The 20,948-nt window shown below is 45.2% G+C and overlaps 1 protein-coding gene across 3 annotated transcripts in view; it reads right to left on the bottom strand.

Moving 5' to 3' along the window:
- The window catches only part of SS18 (SS18 subunit of BAF chromatin remodeling complex), a 52,755-nt gene extending 40,453 nt beyond the window's left edge, over positions 1-12,302 (bottom strand). Inside the window, exons 1-4 of one of the 3 annotated variants that reach the window (XM_044293059.1) lie at positions 11,936-12,302; positions 9,049-9,125; positions 6,796-6,880; positions 2,580-2,733 (exon numbers count right to left, since the gene is read on the bottom strand). In XM_044293059.1, coding sequence (XP_044148994.1) covers positions 2,580-2,733; positions 6,796-6,880; positions 9,049-9,125; positions 11,936-12,004 — 385 coding nt within the window. In that variant the 5' untranslated portion in view covers positions 12,005-12,302. The remainder of the gene's footprint in view (positions 1-2,579; positions 2,734-6,795; positions 6,881-9,048; positions 9,126-11,935) is intronic. The other 2 variants (XM_044293061.1, XM_044293060.1) reach the window with 2 other exon arrangements.
- Positions 12,303-20,948: the final 8,646 nt, after the last annotated feature.

Below are 20,948 nucleotides of genomic sequence, written 5' to 3'. Positions count from 1 at the left end.
TCACTGGGCCTGCGGCAAACAGCGAGAAGACTGCAGCGCTACTGCCAGTGCTGTCTCAACAAGCTGATCGGTAGGGGTCCCGGGTGTTGGACCCCGCCGATCAGATGCTGATGATCTATCCAGAAGATAGATCAGCAGTTTAAAAATCTGCAGAACCACTTTAAGTTGGATAACCCTTTTTAATTGAAAAAAAAAAAATTAAAAATAAAAAAAAAGTTTAAAATTAAAAGATCAGATACCTACCACTTAAAGGGAACCTGTCACCAGGATTTTGTGTATAGAGCTGAGGATACGAGTTGCTAGATGGCCACTAGCACATCCGCAATATCCAATCCCCATAGCAATGTGTGCTTTTATGGTGTAAAAAACCCGATTTGATACATATGCAAATTAACCTGAGATGAGTCCTGTACGTGAGACGAGTCAGGGACAGGACTCCTCTCAGGTTAATTTGCATATGTATCAAATAGTTGTTTTTTTTTACCCAATAAAAGCACACAGAGCTATGGGGATTGGGGATGTGCTAGCGGCCATCTAGCAACCCATGTCCTCAGCTCTGTACACAAAATCCCCGTGACAGGTTCCCTTTAATCCCCAGCCTTTTCCAGCAGTGCTGATCAGGTCCTTACCTCGAGTCTGCGTTTACAAGCTACAGCTGTTTATGCCACATGCCGGCTGCAACCAACCAATTACTGGCAGTCTGCTTCCATACACTGCTACTGATTGGCTGCAGCCATACATGGCTACGTTACATACTTAAAGAAATCCCACATTTATTTTATGGCCTGCTAGAAAAGGTACATGAAGTAATCTGTACTGAATGTAATCTTCTCATCAGTGACTGTAGTTGCGAGTTATAACCTCCCTTCTGATCCTCAGCTGTTTCAGGTGACACAACTGATCTCCAACCGACACAGGACAGGAAGTCAGTTACCTCTCTATTCATTCCTACGAAACAGACATTGAGGCTTCCATAGGAATACATAGAGAAACTGACTTCCTCTCCACATGATGCAGTGTTATTTGGAAAGTCTGATTGCTGGTCACATGACACAACTGAGAAGCAGAAGGGAGGTTATAAGTCACAGCTACAGTCACTGATGAGAAGATTACATCACGTACCTTTCTAACGGGTCAGAGAATAACTTTTTTTGCCAGAGCTCTTCTATAATTAAGAACCGATTGGTTCTGTCCCCTTAGATATCTTCTATATGCTTTGTAATGTAGTGAGTTGTCTAACTAGGTGTATGTCTAACTATCCCCAACGCCCCTTGTGCGGAGAAGGCCACATTCCTGAGTGATTAGAGACATGCGTGTTGCACAATGGACATCCTTGTCAGGAGGGGCTGAGTGGTATAAACCTGGTGGACACATACAATTAATTGGAACTCTATTGAGGAACATCATCCAGGTACGATGTGATTCAATCATTATCCCCATCTCTTGTATCACCATAGGGTGCCGGCCATGTGCTACAACATTGTGACAGGAGCCACTATTGTATTGTGCAGGCCAAGTGATTTTGATTATGTATGTGATTTCTCAATTTTACCTTAGACTACAATCACAGTTACAGAATTTTTATCTGCCAAACACGGATGGCGTCCGTGTGCGTTCCGGAATTTGCGGAACGGCACGGACAGCCATTAATTTAACTGCCTATTCTGGTCTGCCAAACGCGGACAAGAATAAGACAGGTTATATTTTTTTTTGCGGACACCGAACAGAGCAACGGATGCTGACAGCACACGGGGAACTGTCCGCATCTTGTACAGCCCCATTGAAGTGAATAGGTCCGCATCCAAGCCGCCAAAACTGCAGCTCGGATGCGGACCAAAACAACGCCTGTGTGCATGAGGCCTTAGCCTGTTAAGCCTATTTAGTCTCAAATCGTTGGATGCAGCCTGTAAAACACAGACCAGAGGTGCGGAAGTGCTGAAAATGGCAGGAAAATAAGTGGCGAGTATATGATCTTTTATTATTTTATCACATTTAGAGGCCCTGGGGAGATTTTCAAATTAGTCAGACACCCCCCCCCCCTTTTAAGGGCCATCATTTTGTCACATATTATTCCATCGCCATCTGTAATATATAAACTCAGTGTATATAGGTGTATATAAGTGTATATATTACAAATATCAGAGCAAACAAACTAAAAACACCTAGGCTTCTACAGACACACATCACATCTCTTCCTTTATTACAAAGACCCAATTGCCACCTGGCAATGAAAGGGTGACAGAAGCAATATAGCCCCCCTACCTTTGCTCCCGTAAAGGAATTTGTATTTGTGGAGCCAATGGGCAAACAAGCTTTGGAGCGCCAGCTGTACCGAGTGGCTTCACACTGACTAAATTTAGACAGTTCTGCTCATCACGGCGAAGCTGTGTGTCAGCCACGTCAAAGCCCGAGGGCAGGAAGATAAGCAGTGAATACAGGTCACGTAGCTCTGTAAGAGAGCACGCACTCCGGGGGACTCCAGGCAGCTTTGTCATCAACAATCTAGTGTCCCCCGAGCCTCCCCGGCCATGGGTTGCTAAGCAACATTGGTGTTAATACCTTAGAGAAGGGATGCTTACCAGGCATCTGGCCGTTCATCTGGTTTTGCATGTGTGGTGCAGTCGGACCCCCTCCTACCATTCCGTCTGAAGGCATGTTGTGTGAGCGGGGTGGCTGTGGTGGGCCACTCTGAGTCATCCCTGCAGGACCCATAGGCATATTCTGTGTGGGGAGCTAAAGCAGATTTACAAGAGCTTTAAGGCATGGTATTAAAAATAAAAGCATTATTAAAATCCCCTGCACCAGAAATGTGGTCACAATCTTACTCCAGTACAGGACTGGCTTAAAGAAACCAGGGTCACATCTCTAGACAAATGTGCTGAATTTGTCATATAATGGATGGATTTGGCTCATAATTACACCCAAGCAGACTCAAGCAACACAGACTTTAAATGCTCTCCTGGCGAGAAAGTGACCCCACGCACACCCCGGCAAGTTTACTACGTACAACTGTTCAGTGCAAAAAGCAACTGGTGAGAAAATAAATATCACCAGAAAGAGCCGATGACATTCTGCAGCAGGAATCTGTCTTAGCTTATTAATCCATGTTTGGGGCAGGGGTCTCAGAACTAGGACAAGTCCAATTACAAGGGAACACCATGCAACTGAACTCCCTGCCCCTCATCTCCTGAACTAGTCTCCTTCCTGAGGGGAGGACCAGGTTTAACCTCACATAAAGGGGAAAACGTAGTAACTACAACCGATTTTTATTTTCATTGCATTCTACTCACTTTGGCCAGCAAAAAAAAATAAAAATTTCGCCTAAACTTTAAAAAGGTTTATCTGCAAATTAATACCGATAACCAATCCCGAGGATAGGCCATCAACATCAGATTGACGGGGTCCAACACCCGCCGATCAGCTGTTGGAACAGGCTGGGCGTTCGGTGAGCCTCTCGAGGCCATGTGGCATCACCATACGATGTACGATGCTGTGCTTGGCAAGTGCCCTGGAAGCCACTGCCCTCACTAGAGCTCTGTTTGGTGGGGGTGCCGGGACTCGGACCCTGGCAAATGTGATATTGGTGACCTATCCATATATTTTTTCCTGGATAACCCATTTAAACAAACTTTCAGCAGATTTCCTCAACGACTTACTTTATTTGCAGACTGTTGCTTTGCAGCTGGACATCTGTAGCATCTCTAAAAGCTAATTTATGAGCAGTTTGATAATGTAAACTAAAGGGGTTCTCCAAGAGTATAAAATGCCCCCTCATGTGCCAGGCACCCCTAAATGGAATATATTTACCTGCACCGCCGCTTCTCCCTAGATGCTAGGGAGTCCCGTCCACGCCTGCCATTTCCAGACACTGGGGGAACCGGAGTAAGTAGGGGTGCCCGGCACATGAGGGGACATTTTATACTCTTTGTGAATCCCTTTAAATGGGTGTTTATGAGCCGTCAGGTGTTCAGAGATAAGGGCTACATAAATGAGCAGAATGCAATGATAAATGCCAAGGACAGGCAACTGTTTTAAGACAGCATTCTGGTGCACATGCTGTATATCACATATGCCAAGTGTCTTTGCAGGGAAGGGGCATGCACGGCTTTATCTGAAACTCAAAATAAACTGGTAATTGGAAGAAATAATTATCCTAATTGGAGAGAAGCAGGTAGCAGGGAAGGCAAACTTATGTGCAAGGTGGCATTAGACAATAGCTTTTAGTAGGACACCCATCGCCTACAGCTCAGGGTTTTGACAATTCCACCAGTGCTTCTTCCTCCAACCTACCACCAAGGTTTATTTAAATAAACTCTTGTATCCACCATGAAACTGCTGCAGCCAGATGTTACTTTACAATCTTTAATGAAATACTGAGACGAGTATATAAAAGGTACTTTCCATAAGGCAGCCTTCTCTGGGCACAGCGTTTTATCCCATAGGCTTCTCTACAAAACTTCATAAAACTTTTCTTTAAAGGGAACCTGTCACCGGGATTTTGGGTATAGAGCTGAGGACATGGGCTGCTAGATGGCCGCTAGCACATCCGCAATACCCAGTCCCCATAGCTCTGTGTGCTTTTATTGTGTAAAAAAAACAATTTGATACATATGCAAATTAAAGTGAAATGAGTCCTGTCCCTGACTCATCTCATGTACAGGACTCATCTCAGGTTAATTTGCATATGTATCAAATTGTTATTTTTACACAATAAAAGCACACACAGCTATAGGGACTGGGTATTGCGGATGTGCTAGCGGCCATCTAGCAGCCCATGGCCTCAGCTCTATGCACAAAATCCTGGTGACAGGTTCCCTTTAAGGCTTCTTTCACACTGGCCTTAGTACGGATCCGGCAGGCTGTTACCACGCCAGAACAGCCTGCCGGACAATCCTAACATTTGCACAAGTGTGATTTACGATAATGGGGACAGGTGGGAGATATGGCTGCAGCAGGGCAAACATGGCGAGAGGTGGCCAGACAAAAAACCATCTTCCGAGTACAAATACGGTTACATTTTGAGTGCCAAGAACACTGTAGGACCTGCATTTTTTTATTTATTTTTTTGCAGATTGCGCTTGAAACCAATTAATTTCTATGGGGCCAGAAAAAAAAAAAAAAAAAAAAAAAAAAAACACCTTGTCGGTTTCGCAGACATGAATAGGCATTTTGACAACCAGGCCGGCAAAAAGTGCGGGATGCACACAGCTGGTAGCAGCATTATGCAGATCACCGGATGTAGCCTATGGGGCATTACACGCAGATTTATGGCAGCACTACAATATTGCTACATAAAAGATCCCTTAGGATCTATGGCCCCACAAACACTAGCAGAGATTCTGGTAGAAAAATGACCTCCGGAGAACAGCGTAACTGAAGGCAGATATAAGAACATAACTGATAAACATTACTCCTTCACTACAAGGCCAAGAAGCACAGTCTTGCTGTTAACTATCTCCTGGCCAGACATCGGCCGACAGGATTTACACCTGCCACCTTAGGAAAGGCCATGAGAACTGGGTAAAGAAAGGCTATGTGACTACACATGTTACGATTCACTTTGTGAAGGCTGCCTAACTTCTAGTGCAGGCTGGACCCTGGTGGAGTGCAGGAACTAGAGCTTGGGGGGAAGGGGGGGTTTATCTTGAGACTAGGGCTGCAGCTAACGATTATTTTAGCAATCGAGAATTCTACCGATTAATTGAGTAATCTAATAAGAAAAAAAATGAATTAGACTGTTTTCCTTTATAAAAACTCATCAGACCCTAACACCCTTTGCTCCCCCCTGTGCGATCAGCCCAAGTGCATCAGCTCCACCATCCCCCTTGTGGCATCTCTCCCCTGCTGGAAAGGCAAGTATCCCGAGCGCATTGCGGGCCAGCGGGAGACCACGGAGCGGGAGTAATAGCAAGCGCTTCACTCCTGCTTTGTGGTCACGTGACACAAACGATTACTCGATGCAAAAAATTTGCATGGAGGATTTTTTGTGTGTCGAATTACTCGATTTAATCAAGTACTCGTTGCAGCCTTATTTGAGACATTATGAGATGCAATATCTGCACCAGGGTTTTGAAACACCTCAATAGGGCAAAAATTAACTATTTAGTATTCCTGGTACTTTCCCCATTATTAACTCACTGTCTAGTCACAAACAAGGAATCTAAGGCCAACTTCACACTAGTGTTCAGAGATCCAGCATTGAGGCAAAATATGCTGAGCAGCAGTTTGTCCGGCCGATTCTTACAATATTTGCCAGTTTTTGGCCAGATCTCCGCCAGTTCCTATTATAGTTAATGGTGCCGACAGGCATTCGGGCAGTGTCCGGCAATGACGGATCCAGAGAGCTTCAGAAGGCTGTTCCCTGCCAGATCTCTAAACGCTAGTGTGAAACTAGCCTAACAAGTTGCTGAGCAGTTTTCTCCCATGAACCTCCAAACCAATGATTTTCCTCAAACCGCTCTACAGAAGAGGTGACATCACAACAACATAGACTACAAAAATGCTAGTCAAGTCGTCTATTTCTTGACACTTTTTTTTTACATTAACAAGGTAAAACAAAAGGTGCCAAACTGAAACATTCCTCGGGGTATGTCCAAAAGCGTGGCAAAAATCTGGAGAGCAAAAGACGGGCTCTAGGTCTCTAATTCTGAGTCAAGCAATATCACAACACCACTACGGGGGCTCCAACCCCCACTATCCATGAATGACGCCGAAAACTCTTCCAAGAAGCATTAGACTCAACACAGTGAAAGAAGTAGTACAGATTAGGGGATCCAAAAAATATTCTCTACTTACTGCTGGTAATAAAGGTTGCATATTCTGATTGGAGTCTGCTATGGTGGCCAAGTAAACCAGATTTGTGTGCAACATTTGCTGATACCTGAAAAAGCAAAGAATGCTTAGATTAAAAAAATCACATATTATATAATGCTAATTAAGAAAAAAATATATAAAAATAATAAAGAAATACACATCCTTAATTTTTTCCATATATTCCAGAAACATTGAAATGGAAGTAGATAAAAGCTATGTGCACCTTTGGGGGGCATTTTCTTTTTATTAAAATTGCATTGTACTCCTTTTGAGATAATCATTTTTTCATTTGGTCTTTATAAAAAAAAAATATGGAACCTTTTTTTCTGTACAGAGCTGAGATGCTCTAGTAGCAGCCTGTGGATTTTCTCTCAGTTGGGGAGCTGATGGCTCCTAATCTCTGCCCTTATAAACTCATTATAGCGCAGTCATTAGCTTATTGATAAGTATGTGGTTTAAATAAGTGACCTCTTAGAAAATTAGAGATAAGGGTAATTAGATGACCGGCACAAAGTGAAGGTACCAGTTACACAGTCAGAAAAACAGTTCACCCTTTGTGACAGAATGGCTCAATATTTTTAATAAAAGCCAAATAAAGTATGATTTTTAGACAAAAATGAGTAAGATACAATCATATAAACAAAAATTGTCTCTGAAGGCGAGCATAGCCGTTAACCCTTTCAGGCCTCGAGTTTTTTTTTATTTATTTGTCTGTTCACATAGACATATGAGGGCTTGTTTTTTGCAGGACAAGTTGTACTTTCCAACGCTACCATTTAATATTGCATATGATGTAGTGGGAAGCGGGAAAAGAATTCCAATGTGGTGAAATTGCAAAAAAAAAAAAAAAAAAAAAAAAAAAAAAAAGCAATTCTACCAAAGTTTTAGATTTTTTTTTTTTTTACGACATTCGGTGTACGATACAACTGACTGGTTACTTTTATTCTACAGGTCAGTACAAATCCGGCAATACCTTATATGTATAGTTTTTCTTGCGTTTTGATAGTGAAAAAAAAAATGTGTTTTATTTTTTTGTCGCCATATTTTGACCCCTATAACTTTTTTGTAATTATGTGTATAGAGCTGTATGGGGGGGCTCATTTTTTTGTGGGGCAATCTGAACGTTTCATTAATACCATTCTGGGGTGTGTATAACTTTTTAATCACTTTTTTTTTTTAAAACACTTTTCTATAGTTTCCATAGGGAACTATAACAATCAATCATCTGATTGCTATTATCATAAACTCTAATGCACTTGCATTGGAATCTATGATGATCTCACTACTTTCCTATTACAGGCAAGGGCTCCATAGGAAATACTATGCAGCAGCCTCCTGTCATTCACAAAGACAGGGGCTGTTGCATACAAGCTCCGGCTCCTCCGATCACCACACGATCAGCGTGCTCAGATGCCATGGTCAGGAGTGACCACTGCATCTAAGGGGTTAAATGTCCGCGATCGGCATTACTGCCGGTTGTGGACATTAGCTGCGGGTGTCTGCTATAGGAAATAAGCAGCCACCCGCGGCTATAGTGCCTGCAGCGGGCGCCATCATTAAACACATGCCCGATGACGTACATGTACGTCATCGGGCGTGAAGGGGTGAAAGAGGACCCGTCACCTCTCCTGACGTGCGTTTTAGTAACCATTTGCATTTCTTATGTAATAACAAGTCCGCAGAATCAATTCTTATGACTATATTGTACCCTGCTTTTATTCCTGCTAGAAGTTACGAATGAATTACTATCAGTTTGCAGTGAATGTCCAGCTGGGCGGGTGTCCCTGCAGTCTGACTCTGGCAGAACTGATTGGATAACCTCAGACTGTGCAGGACATATCCCCAACTGGTAACATCCAGCTGGAACTGCTTTCATAACTTCTGTCAGGAATACTAAAGGACAGGCACAAGTTACAGTCAGAAGGATAGATTATTACAGGATTACTGCAGGATTGTTTATTACACAGAGAATGCAAGTACTTTCTAAACTAAGCATGTCCGGAGAGGTTACTTCTTTAAAGATGACATGTCTGTTTTAGTAAATACTTATATTCTCCATTAAAGGGCAATAAAGGAGCATCTTTTCTTATGCCTGTACATTGTGTCATTCCTCTGTTACTCCTCCTGGAACTAGGTGTTACAATTCCCCTGTCAATGGAGTGTGTCCCTAGGCAATCAGTGCCAGACTGTATAAGGAGAAGACCTATTGACAAGGGGATTGGTAAGGCTACTTACTGTGAACATTCAGAGGTCTTTCCTTTGTTTTGATAATCCATAATACACTGAATTAGATGATTATTCTCGTCCAACATCTGTGGGAAAAAACGGGAATATATAAAATCAGTGGGAAATCAGTAAAATAACCACAAGGGTGGAAGAGGGGAAAAACGCATTTTTAAGGGGTTGTCTGCTTTTTGTGTTTAATATTGGTCATCAATATCAGATTGGTGGAGCCCGACTGCCATCACCCCCGCTGATCAGCTGTTTGAAGAGAAAGCAGCACTCATACGAGCTCTGTGTTCTCCTCCGTTTCCCTGCTCACCAGTGAGCAGTGTAATTACAGCTCCGCCGTCCCATACACTGAAAAGGAAGGAGCCGTCCCACTGAACGCCCGGGGACGGCGGAGCTGTAATTACACTGCTCGCTGCCGCAATGTCACTGGCGAGTAGGGAAACAGAGAGGAGAACACAGAGCTCGTATGAACGCTGCTTTCTCTTCAAACAGCTGATCGTGGGGGTCAGGCCCCCACAATCTGATACTGAGGATAGGTCATCAATATTACAAAAGCAGACAATCCCTTTAAGACTATAGACACATTTGAAATAGAAAAAAAATTAGTAACTATACCGCTTTATAGCATAAAAGTCATCATTAGCATTTTATGAAGATTGGGTGAGGTGTAAATAATGAGCTTCTAGGAGCAACAGGGGCATCGATGTTAGGGTCCATTCACACGTCCGCAATTTCGTTCCGCATTTTGCGGAACGGAATTGCGGACCCATTCATTTCTATGGGGCAGCACAGCCAGATCCGGAATTGCGGATCCGCACTTCCGGGTCTGCAATTCCGATCCCGAAAAATATAGAACATGTCCTATTCTTGTCCGCAATTGCGGACAAGAATAGGCATTTACTATTCTGTGCCGGCGATGTCAGTGTTTTGCGGATCCACACACACGGATGTGTGAATGGACCATTACTCCTAGAGGCTCCTCTCTCTGATGACATTTTCACAGCATGGCCCTGTCAATCAAAGTGCAGAGGGCACAGCAGTTGCAGAGAGAGCAGAGCCTCTAAGTGTAACGGTAACGCCCCCATTGCTCCTAGATGCTCATTTGCATATAATAAAACATCATTTTCCTCAACAATGCGGGCACATACGAACATGGGACTAACACAGATGCCTTCAGCTGCCAAGCGCACATGTAAGGCTACTTTTACACTTGCGGCAGTATGATCCTGCGGGCAGTTCCGTCGTCAGAACTGTCCGCCGGATCCGCTGACTGAAAGCATTTGTGAGATGGATCGGGATGCGGATCCATCTCAAAAATACATTGCAAGGACGGATCCGTCACTCCGCTTGTCATGCGGACAGACGGATCCGTCTTAGAAATGTTTTCACATTTTTACCGTTCTGCGCATGCGCAGGCCGGATCCGGTATTCTGAATGCCGGATCCAGCGCTAATACATTCCTATTGGAAAAAATGACGGATCCGGCATTCAGGCAAGTCTTCAGTTTTTTTCGCCGGAGAGAAAACAGTAGCATGCTGCGGTTTTCTCTTTTGCCTGATCAGTCAAAAAGACTGAACTGAAGACATCCTGATGCATCCTGAACAGATTACTCTCCATTCAGAATGCACGGGGATAAAACTGACCAGTTCTTTTCCGGTATTGAACCCCTGTGACGGAACTCTACGCCAGAAAAGATGAACCGCTAGTGTGAAAGTACCCTAGGGGTCCATTCACACGTACCACAAAATGGATCCGCATCCGTTCCGCAATTTTGCGGAACTGGTGCAGACCCATTTATTTTCAATGGGGCCGGAATGTGCTGTCCGCATCTATATTTGCGGATCCGCACTTCCGCATCCGTGCTTCCGTAAAAAAATAGAACATGTCCTATTCTTTTCCGCAATTGCGGACAAGAACAGGCATATTCTATTAGTGCCGGCAATGTGCGGTCCGCAAAATGCGGAACGCACATTGCCGCTTTCCGTGTTTTGCGGATCCGTGTATCCGCAAAACACATTACAGACATGTGAATGGAGCCTTACAGGTCAGTGTCATAAGTACAAATCTACTGAGATGACCTTTAAAGGGGTTCTCTCATTTCAGCAAGTGGCATTTATCTTGTAGAGAAAGTTAATACAAGGCTCTTACTAATGAATTGTCATTGTCCATATTGGCGCCTTTGCTGGCTGGATTCATTATTCCACCACATTATACAATTCTCGTTTCCATGGTTATGACCACCCTGTAATCCAGCATTGGTGGCTGTGCTTGCACACTATAGGAAAAGGCACCAGGCTGTGTGCAGTCCTATGATCCTGGCCACCGGGGAGGCGGCCGCCTTTTCCTATAGCGTACAAGCACGGCCACCGATCCTGGATTGCAGGGTGGTTATAGCCATGGAAACAAGCAGTGTATAATGCGACTGAAAAAATGAATCCAGCCAGCAAAGGAAGCAACATGTATAATAAGACATTAGTAAGTGCCTGGTATTGGCTTTCTCTACATGATAAATGATTTGCTGAAGTGACACAACCCCTTTAAGCACATTAGACCCAGCGGCTGTGCGAAGTCTGCCTGTGGCATTATACGGGCATATGTATGGGAGGGTATGGCCAGCACAATGCTCATCACCAGTGTATAGGCTCAGGCGGGTGAAATACCCCTTTACATCCCTTATAAACCCACACACATCCTCATTGGGCTGAACAGGACATCTAAAAATGAGCACAATACAGAGTCCTTTTCAGAGGGATGCCAGGCGATCAGGTCCGTCTCACAGCCCACTGGTTTAACCCTTTCTAAGCATCTTATCCCAGAAGTAACACCCCAGAAAGCTGCTCACGGACTAATGGCTATCTCCCCTGCTAGCAGCCGGTCCCTTTTGTGTTACCTTCTGGATGGCGGCGGGAGTGATCTCGCCCTTCCCCCGCTGCCTGGGAGCTGCAAAGGCCACGGACATCTCGCTGAGGGTTCAGACACGGCGCGGGCTGTGAGAGGAACAAGGAAGTACCGAGACCGGAAACCGGGCGGAAAGTACAACGGCTGGACAGAACCCCCTCACCGCGCGTAGACACTACCACGCTCCTGGGCTGAACCAACGGGCGATGACGTCAGAGGGGGTGGGAAACACTGCCAGAGCTAACCTGCAAACAGAAACCGCATACACGCCTTTTCAATCCGGCATAATGTGTTTTATAATATGTAAATGTTCTGTGTTTGTATATCACGTTCACAATGAAGTCGGCCAACTACCAAATACTGACACTGCAAATAATCCCCCCCCCCCCATAACGAGCAGTGAGAAGCTCCGGTCTGCTGAGCTCCCACAATGCTCTGGGCAGCGAACAACGCTGAGAGACATGGTATGTCCCAGCAGAGGGGCGTGTAAATGTGCAAACCAACGAGGTGGCTCCTAAGACGGCATTATAGGTGGCCATTCGTCGGATCATTGGCTTTCCCAGTACAATAGGAATGCACCGATTGGCTCAGAAGACGACTGGTCTACAGTAGGAGGATCACTGAGCGCCCCCTCAGATAGGGTTGATATAGACTAGCTCAGGCCTAGGGGGAACAAGTGTCAAATCTTTCAATGAACTAATGTGATTGTCTTCGTGTGAGACTCACGGAAAATGGCGGTCGCTACGTGCGCTTGTAATGGACTGGGGGGGGGGGGGTCACGTGACACTGGGCACCACGTGTCTGTGATATGTATGGCCTGTGATTGGCTGCTGTTACTGTCCTGTGACCTTGACTCCTCAGAGACCTGTCAGTCATAAGGGGGCATGTGGTGGAGCCGTCATTAGGAACGATACAATAGGGCAGAGGTGAGAAACGGGCCACTGCTGGGGGTGCTGAGGAGCAGTGACTAGAGCTGGCCACCACAAGACTATGTGCAGCATGGGGTCTCTGCTGCTAGGTTACTATGGTCCAGCTTGTGCACCGTCTGTATATTGTACACGGCAGGGCAAGCATGCCATTACTTGTGGCCAGGGAAACCCATGCTCATGTGTTTAGTGGCTCACTGCCCGTGCTGCGGACCGCAAATAGTGGTCAGCAACGCATGGGCACGGGCTGTGTGCACTCCATGGTGCAAATGCCGACCCATTGACTTGAATGGTATTGCAACATACTGCCAAAGATAGGACATGTTCTATCTCTTTGCAGTGCAGAGGCACGGACCTGAAAGCCCACGGAAGCAAAAGATAAGCGGTCTAGTGTTGAGCGAATCCAGCTTCGGATCATAGATCTTAAGTCAGTTTGTTCAAATATTTTGTTTTAATGGTGTACGGAGACCTGGACATTAAAATGTATTGTCTCCGTGGAGTCAAAATTAGGCCTCTTGCACACAAATGTTTTTTATCTTCCGTTTCCGTACCGTTTTTTGCGTTCCGTATATGGAACGATTCATTTCAATGGGTCTATAAAAAAAACTGAAGGTGCTCCATTTCTGTATTATCACTCCGTTCAAAGATAGAACATGTCCTATTATTGTCCGCATAACGGACAAAGATAGTACTGTTCTATCAGGGGCCAGCTGTTCTGTTTTTTGCGGATTTGTTTTTTGCGGTGCTGGCATGAGATGCAACTGCTTTGTTGTGCGCCAGAAACTGAAGTCTACATCAGCTACAGACTGGTGTAGACTTCAGCTATAACTTCCGCTACTTTCTGGCAAAAGTTAAAGTAAATGCGGCGGTGGCGCAAAGCCAAGTCCCCTTCCGCGTGCCGAGAAGCAGAAAAAGTCGCAAATTATAGTGTACAGATGCTGTGCGCCATAATGGCCGTTTACAGTCCACAATACGGGCACTGAACCATTACGCTCGTGGGCATGAGCCCTAAAGGAGTTGTCCACACTGTTTTTTGTCCCCTCAACCCAATGGAACCGTAAAGGTAAACTTTGTTACCTGCTCCTCGATGCTTACTTCCGGCTCCTTCAGTTCACCACTGGCTCCAGTCCTCGTACACTTTTCACACAGATGGGGCTCACGTAGACCACCACCGCTCTGGCCAGTCATTGGTGAACTGGCACACTTGAGCTCCGTCCACCACCCAGAGTACCTAAGCATTCTGTTTCTCATGTTCCTGATGGTTTATCAGAAAAAAAGAGCTTGCCATGGCCAAATCCTGCCCCATCATTTGATTGACGTCCCTGAGGAGATCTTGGGAGGTCATCTGATTACACCATTCCACTCATTTCAGAGGGCTCTGCAGGATACGGGGGCCCAGTGCTTGTGATCCTGGAGGTCCCAGCAGTCAGATCCACACTGAACCAATAGTTATCCCCTATTCAAAGGATAGAGGGTAAGCCTCATGCACACGTCCTTGGAAAACGGACCTTAAGATACCGGCCTGGATTCTTGCTGTCCAGGAGCGCATGGCGTCGTTGGTTGCTATGACGCCGTGCGCTTTGTGCCGGCACTGCTGTACAGTACAGCAGCAACCAATCAGATTCCACCTTTCATTTTTGAAAGCTTGTTTGTGTAATAAAAGGTGGAATCTGGTTGCTATGGGCAACTAAGCCAATTTTCCAGTTTGCATAAATCTCCCCCATAATCTCCATTACCCAGATCTTTCTCGGTGTCTTGAGATCTACAGTCGGGTCCATAAATATTGGGACATAGACACAATTCTAACATTTTTGGCTCTATACACCACTACAATGGATTTGAAATAAAACTAACAAGATGTGTTTTAACTGCAGACTGTCAGCTTTAATTTGAGGGTATTTACATCCAAATCAGGTGAACGGTGCAGGAATTACAACAGTTTGCATATGTGCCTCCCACTTGTTAAGGAACCAAAAGTAATGGGACATTTGGCTTCTCAGCTGTTCCATGGCCAGGTGTGTGTTATTCCCTCATTATCCCAATTACAATGAGCAGATAAAAGGTCCAATGTTCGTTTCAAGTGTGCTATTTGTATTTGGAACCTGTTGCTGTCAACTCTCAAGATGAGATCCAAAGAGCTGTCACTATCAGTGAAGCAAGCCATCATTAGGCTGATAAAACAAAACAAACCCATCAGAGAGATAGCAAAAACATTAGGCACGGCTAAAACAACTGCTTGGAACATCCTTAAAAAGAAGGAACACATCGGTGAGCTCAGTAACACCAAAAGACCCGGAAGACCATGGAAAACAACTGTGGTGGATGACTGAAGAATTCTTTCCCTGGTGAAGAAAACGCCCTTCACAACAGTTGGCCAGATCAAGAACACTCTCCAGGAGGTAGGTGTATGTGTGTCAAAGTCAACAATCAAGAGAAGACTTCACCAGAGTGAATACAGAGGGTTCACCACAAGATGTAAACCATTGGTGAGCCTCAAAAACAGGAAGGCCAGATTAGAGTTTGCCAAGTGACATTTAAAAAAAGCCTTCACAGTTCTGGAACAATATCCTATGGACAGATGAGACCAAGATCAACTTGTACCAGAGTGATGGGAAGAGAAGGTTATGGAGAAGGAAATGAACTGCTCATGATCCTAAGCATACCACCTCATCAGTGAAGCATGGTGGTGGTACATGTATGGCTGCCAATGGAACTGGTTCTCTTGTATTTATTGATGATGTGACTGCTGACAAAAGCAGCAGGATGAATTCTGAAGTGTTTCGGGCAATATTATCTGCTCATATTCAGCCAAATGCTTCAGAACTCATTGGACGGTGCGTCACAGTGCAGATGGACAATGACCCAAAGCATACTGGAAAAGCAACCAAATACTTTTTTAAGGGAAAGAAGTGGAATGTTATGCAATGGCCAAGTCAATCACCTGACCTGAATCCGATTGAACATGCATTTCACTTGCTGAAGACAAAACTGAAGGGAAAATGCCCCAAGAACAAGCAGGAATTCAAGACCGTTGCAGTAGAGGCCTGGCAGAGCATCACCAGGGATGAAACCCAGCGTCTGGTGATGTCTATGCGCTCCAGACTTCAGGCTGTAATTGACTGCAAAGGATTTGCAACCAAGTATTAAAAAGTGAAAGTTTGATTTATGATTATTATTCTGTCCCATTACTTTTGGTCCCTTAACAAGTGGGAGGCACATATGCAAACTGTTGTAATTCCTACACCGTTCACCTGATTTGGATGTAAATACCCTCAAATTAAAGATGACAGTCTGCAGGTAAAGCACATCTTGTTTGTTTCATTTCAAATCCATTGTGGTGGTGTATAGAGCCAAAAATGTTAGAATTGTGTCAATGTCCCAATATTTATGGACCTGACTGTATTTAGCCTGGAGTAAGGTTGAGAATTTATTAATTTACAGAAGGGACAATGTGCTTAAAGGGGTTCTCCAGGAATTAAGAAAATTAAAATATGTAAATATTACTGTATTATAAATAAATTCCCAAATACCGTTAGTTATAATGGCTTGTTTTCTTTGGGGAGCAATCATTAAGAGAAATTAAATGGCCGCTGTCCTATTAGTACACACAAATCCTGTCCTAATCACACAGGAGGACAAGTTACTTCAGAGCACTGAGGTAAAGAGCTGCCTCATCCTCCTCTCTGCTCTACTTGTCAGGGGTTATGGTCCTGAATACTGTTTAATATGATCTTCAGCTGAATCTCTGTAGGAATGGAGTTCTTGAGGCGACACGAAGTACAGAGAGGAGGTGGGGATGTGGTTTTGTGTGAACTAATATGACGGAGGCCATTTTATTTCTACTAATGATTGCTCCCCATACAAAATGAGCCATTATAACTAATGAAAGTTATTTGGGAATATATTTATAATAAAGTAATATTTAGGTATTTTCATTTTCTTAATTCCCAGAGAACCCCTTTAAAGGGAACCTGTCACATTGAACATGGAGCTGAAGGCGGCGCATTAAAGAGCAAGAGGAGCTGAGCAGATTGATATATAGTTTTATGAGAAAAGATTCTGGAAAACTTGTATTTCATTCATTTAAATTCCTGCTCAATCTGATAGTCGAGGCGGTCCTATCAGTGATTGACAGATATCCATGTATACATAGTTGTTAAAGGAAAATATTAATTATTCTGTTCCCTTAACTATCCTGATGTGCGTACCGTGATTAACCCTGAAACTGCACACTGTATAATAAAAATGATTTTACTAAACACTACAAAGGTTTATAGTCTATTTATTTTACTATGTATATATACACTGACGAGAAAAACGGTAACAATGTTTTGAACTTTTGACTTTCAGGCTCCATATCAGAGCTCCAGACTAAAAAAAATTCCTGGTAGCCATTGGCTCCTGAACTGAAAAATTTAGGAGCCAAATCAAATTTTTAGTCGCCAAATCGAAACCGAATCAAAATTTTGGTATCGTGACAACGCTACTCCAATCAGATCGGCATAGGGTTGTTTTGATACCAAAATTTTGATTCGCTTTCATCACCATAAAAAAGTATTGCGATACTCAATACCGCGCAAAAAAAAACACCAAAAAAAACTGCGTGCATTTTATGAAACATTCGGCCCTATCCTATTTTTTGGGGTGACAAGGTGACTAAAAAAATGGTGAATGCTCACCGCATAGGAGATATTTTTTCATAATTTAATAGTTTGGACAGCGCTGTGTAATATGTTTATTTATTCTTTATATATTTTATATGTAAAATTGGGAAAGGGGGGATTTAAACTTAATATTTTAGGGTACTTTTACACTAGTGTTTTTCTTTTCCGGCACAGAGTTCCGTCCTAGGGGCTCAATACCGGAAAGGAACTGATCAGTTTCATCCCCATGCATTCTGAATGGAGAGCGATCCATTCAGGATGCATCAGGAGGTCTTCAGTTCAGTCATTTTGACTGATCAGGCAAAAGATAAAACCGCAGTATGCTACGGTTTTATCTCCGGTGAAAAATACTGAAGATTTGCCTGAATGCCGGTTCGGGCATTTTTTCCCATAGGAATGTATTAGTGCCGGATCTGGCATTCAAAATACCGGAATGCACCCGCACTAAATCCGGACCCATTCACTTCTATGGGGCTGTGCACATGAGGGGTGATTTCTCGCCCAATTTCCTTGGGGGACACAGAAGACCTTGGGTATAGCTCATCTCCATAGGAGGCGTGACACTAAGTGAAAGCTGTTAAGCCCCTCCTCCATCAGCTATACCCTCAGCCTGGAGAGAGAGACTGCCAGTTTTTGCTTAGTGTCCAAGGAGGCAAGACACTCCCTGCTCTGCAGGGCTGTTTTCTCCTTGTTTAAATTTTGATTTTTACTTTTTTCTTTTCTTTTTGTTCCAGATCATCAGGGACAACAGAGACGCACTAGACCTCTCTGTTTCTCCCGGGGTTGAGCTGCGCCAGTGCCGGTCACCCGCACTGCTGCCTCCCCCACAGAAGACAAGGTGGATCAGGGCAGCCCAGCTCCCCTACATCCCGCCAGCGCAAGGGTCGCCCACACGCCAAGTCCCTCTTCCAGCGTCCTGCCACTACGGTGTCAGTAGCTGAAGGGGCGACCCTGCTGGAATGGACCGAGGGTGAAGACGACTATGGTGAGAGAGTGGCTTCTCCAGCCCTACGTCCCCCACCCCCACCCCCCACCCTGGTCTCCTGCGTGCCTGACCCCCATACTGGGCCTCTGGACCCTTCTGTCACTGCTGGACCTAGGCTGGCCCCTGGGGTGCTGCGGGGCGACAATCTACTCCCTGCTCCCTCTCCTCCCTTCCTGAGAATACTGCACTCTCATGCTGGCCTCTAAGATGGGTGGAATACTTGCACTCCCATTGGATACGGTGCTGGCCTTGTGCGTGACCACCCCTCATTCCATGGGTGGACTTTTGTACGCTCACAGGACTCACAACTGTCCTTGTATATGCTGTGCTGGACTTGTACTTGTCCCCATTCATTGGCGGAGTAGTTGTACTCTCACAAAATTCGGTGTTTGGTGGATTATTGCACACTCACTTAATGCTAGGATAACCCTGTGCATGTCCCCTTTTCACTGGACGTCCTGCTGGATGCTGTGTGGCCATGTGCATGGCCCTCTTCTGGGCGGAATATGGTATGTCCTACTTCTCTGAAGTAGGTACTGGTCTTGGGCATCACCCCCTTGTGGGGCGGGCTTTGCACGCTTGCTGTCGGCAATGTTTGCCAAGTACATTTCCCTCTCTTCTGGGCGGACTGCTTGCGTTCCATCGCATGCCATACTAGTCTTGTGTATGTCCCCCCTTCCGGTTGCACTTTGCACTTCCGTGGATTCTGTGGGACTCTGTGGCTGGCCCTCTTCGATGAATGACTATTTTGCAGTGGGCGGACGCTCTTGTGCACTCTGTGCGTTGTTGGGCCGTGTATGCCTTCTCCTTCCGTAGGTGGGTTGGCTTTCTCACTGCTTATGGGGCTGCTTGTAGTATGCCTCCATTCTTCCTGCGACTTGCCGTTTTTTTCTCTTGGGATACAGTGATTGCCGCCGGCCTGGCACTCTTCTCTGAAGAGATCTTTCTGTTCACCTGACCTGGACGGGCTCTATTGCTCTCTACTGCAGCGAGCTGGGTGGTATCCATTCTCTGTTCGGAGGGTATATTGTGTTTCCGTTGTGACGGTATCCACCATATTCGTTGGCCCTTCCGCCTGGGGAGTGTTCGTGGTTCCTAGATGCGTACCCATTGGTTCCCCTGTGGCATTGCTTCCCAGCGCAAGCGGTCACATGGTCGAGAGTGCTGTCTCCAGCGTCCCTCGCAGTCTACGCTGGCTCTGGCGGGATTACGGTTCTCTCGCCTGTTGCCATTCCTCCTCTTGGATGCGTTTTGGTTTGAGTCCTTCCTGTTGGCACCCTCCGTGCTTCAGTTTGTTTTGCTACCAGGTTCTATCCGCTCTTTTCGAGCAGGTCGCCCGACTTCTCTTGGGTGCTCGATTACCCAGGTCCCAGGGACCTCCACTTTCGGTTCATTAGGGTATTCGCCTTCTGCGAATTGGTGAGCCGGACATCTCGGAGTAGCGGAGTTCTGCTTTTGGGCGGTCCTGTGGCTTCCCTGTTGCCCACTCCTCCTTTCGGTTGGAGGGTGTCATCCGTTTTCTCGACGGCTCTGTTTTGGCTTCTCCTGGGACAGTTTTACTCCGATGTGGCTTCTGCCCCGACCAGGCTTCAGGGGCTGTTCCTTCACTGCCCTCCCCTCTGGGGAGAACATGGTTGTTCATATGGATGGTCCCGGTGTTCCTTATGACCTCATACTGTCCCCATTGTTCACACTGGCTGTGCTAGCTGTGTGCCTATTTACCGGGTTTGCCGCATTCTGTCCTCCCACTGGGTGCAGATTACTTTTTCCATTCTGGGCGATGGTCCTGCTTGGACTTTACCTTCTCGGTAACCTGGCGGGACTACTTTCTTCTGTCACGTTTACCCTTCAAGCCCCCACACCGGGACTGTAGAACACCTTCCTGTGGGGGCTACAACGACAAGGACTTTAGCCTGACTTGTCCTGGCGTCTGTTGGATGCTGGCCGGGTCCCTTTCGGTTCCTTCCGTTTGTCCTTCTTTTTTTTTTATAATTGTATATTTATTAAAGAATGAAGAAATGACAAAGCATATTCACAACAGATCTATGCACATTAGTACAAGACATGAGGCACAACATACGAAGCACCAAATTCACAGTAACCTAGGCAGTAATAACATTCAGTAATATTCCACAAGTTAAAGAGGAATGTCAATCATTAATATATCAATAAAGCGCACAGATGAAAAAAAATAAAAATAAATACTGCGTCTATCTTTAATTAGTCCATTATAGGACCACTGAATAATAACAGGACAAGGGTAACGACAAGAACAAAGACACAAAAGGGGGGGGGGGGAAGATACCCTAATCTCAGTAGCTCTCTAAGGATGTCTCGTAGCCCAGTAAACGTCCCAGGGATCCCATATGGCATTGAAGAGAGCAATTTTGTCCTGAAACATAGCCGTAGAGTATTCCAGGGTTCGGACTT

Source organism: Bufo gargarizans, chromosome 5 (genome assembly GCF_014858855.1).
Source record: "Bufo gargarizans isolate SCDJY-AF-19 chromosome 5, ASM1485885v1, whole genome shotgun sequence".
In the NCBI taxonomy this organism is placed as follows: Eukaryota; Metazoa; Chordata; class Amphibia; order Anura; family Bufonidae; genus Bufo; species Bufo gargarizans.
Note: the sequence above shows the minus strand (reverse complement) of the source record. Positions and strands in the feature narration are given on the sequence as shown.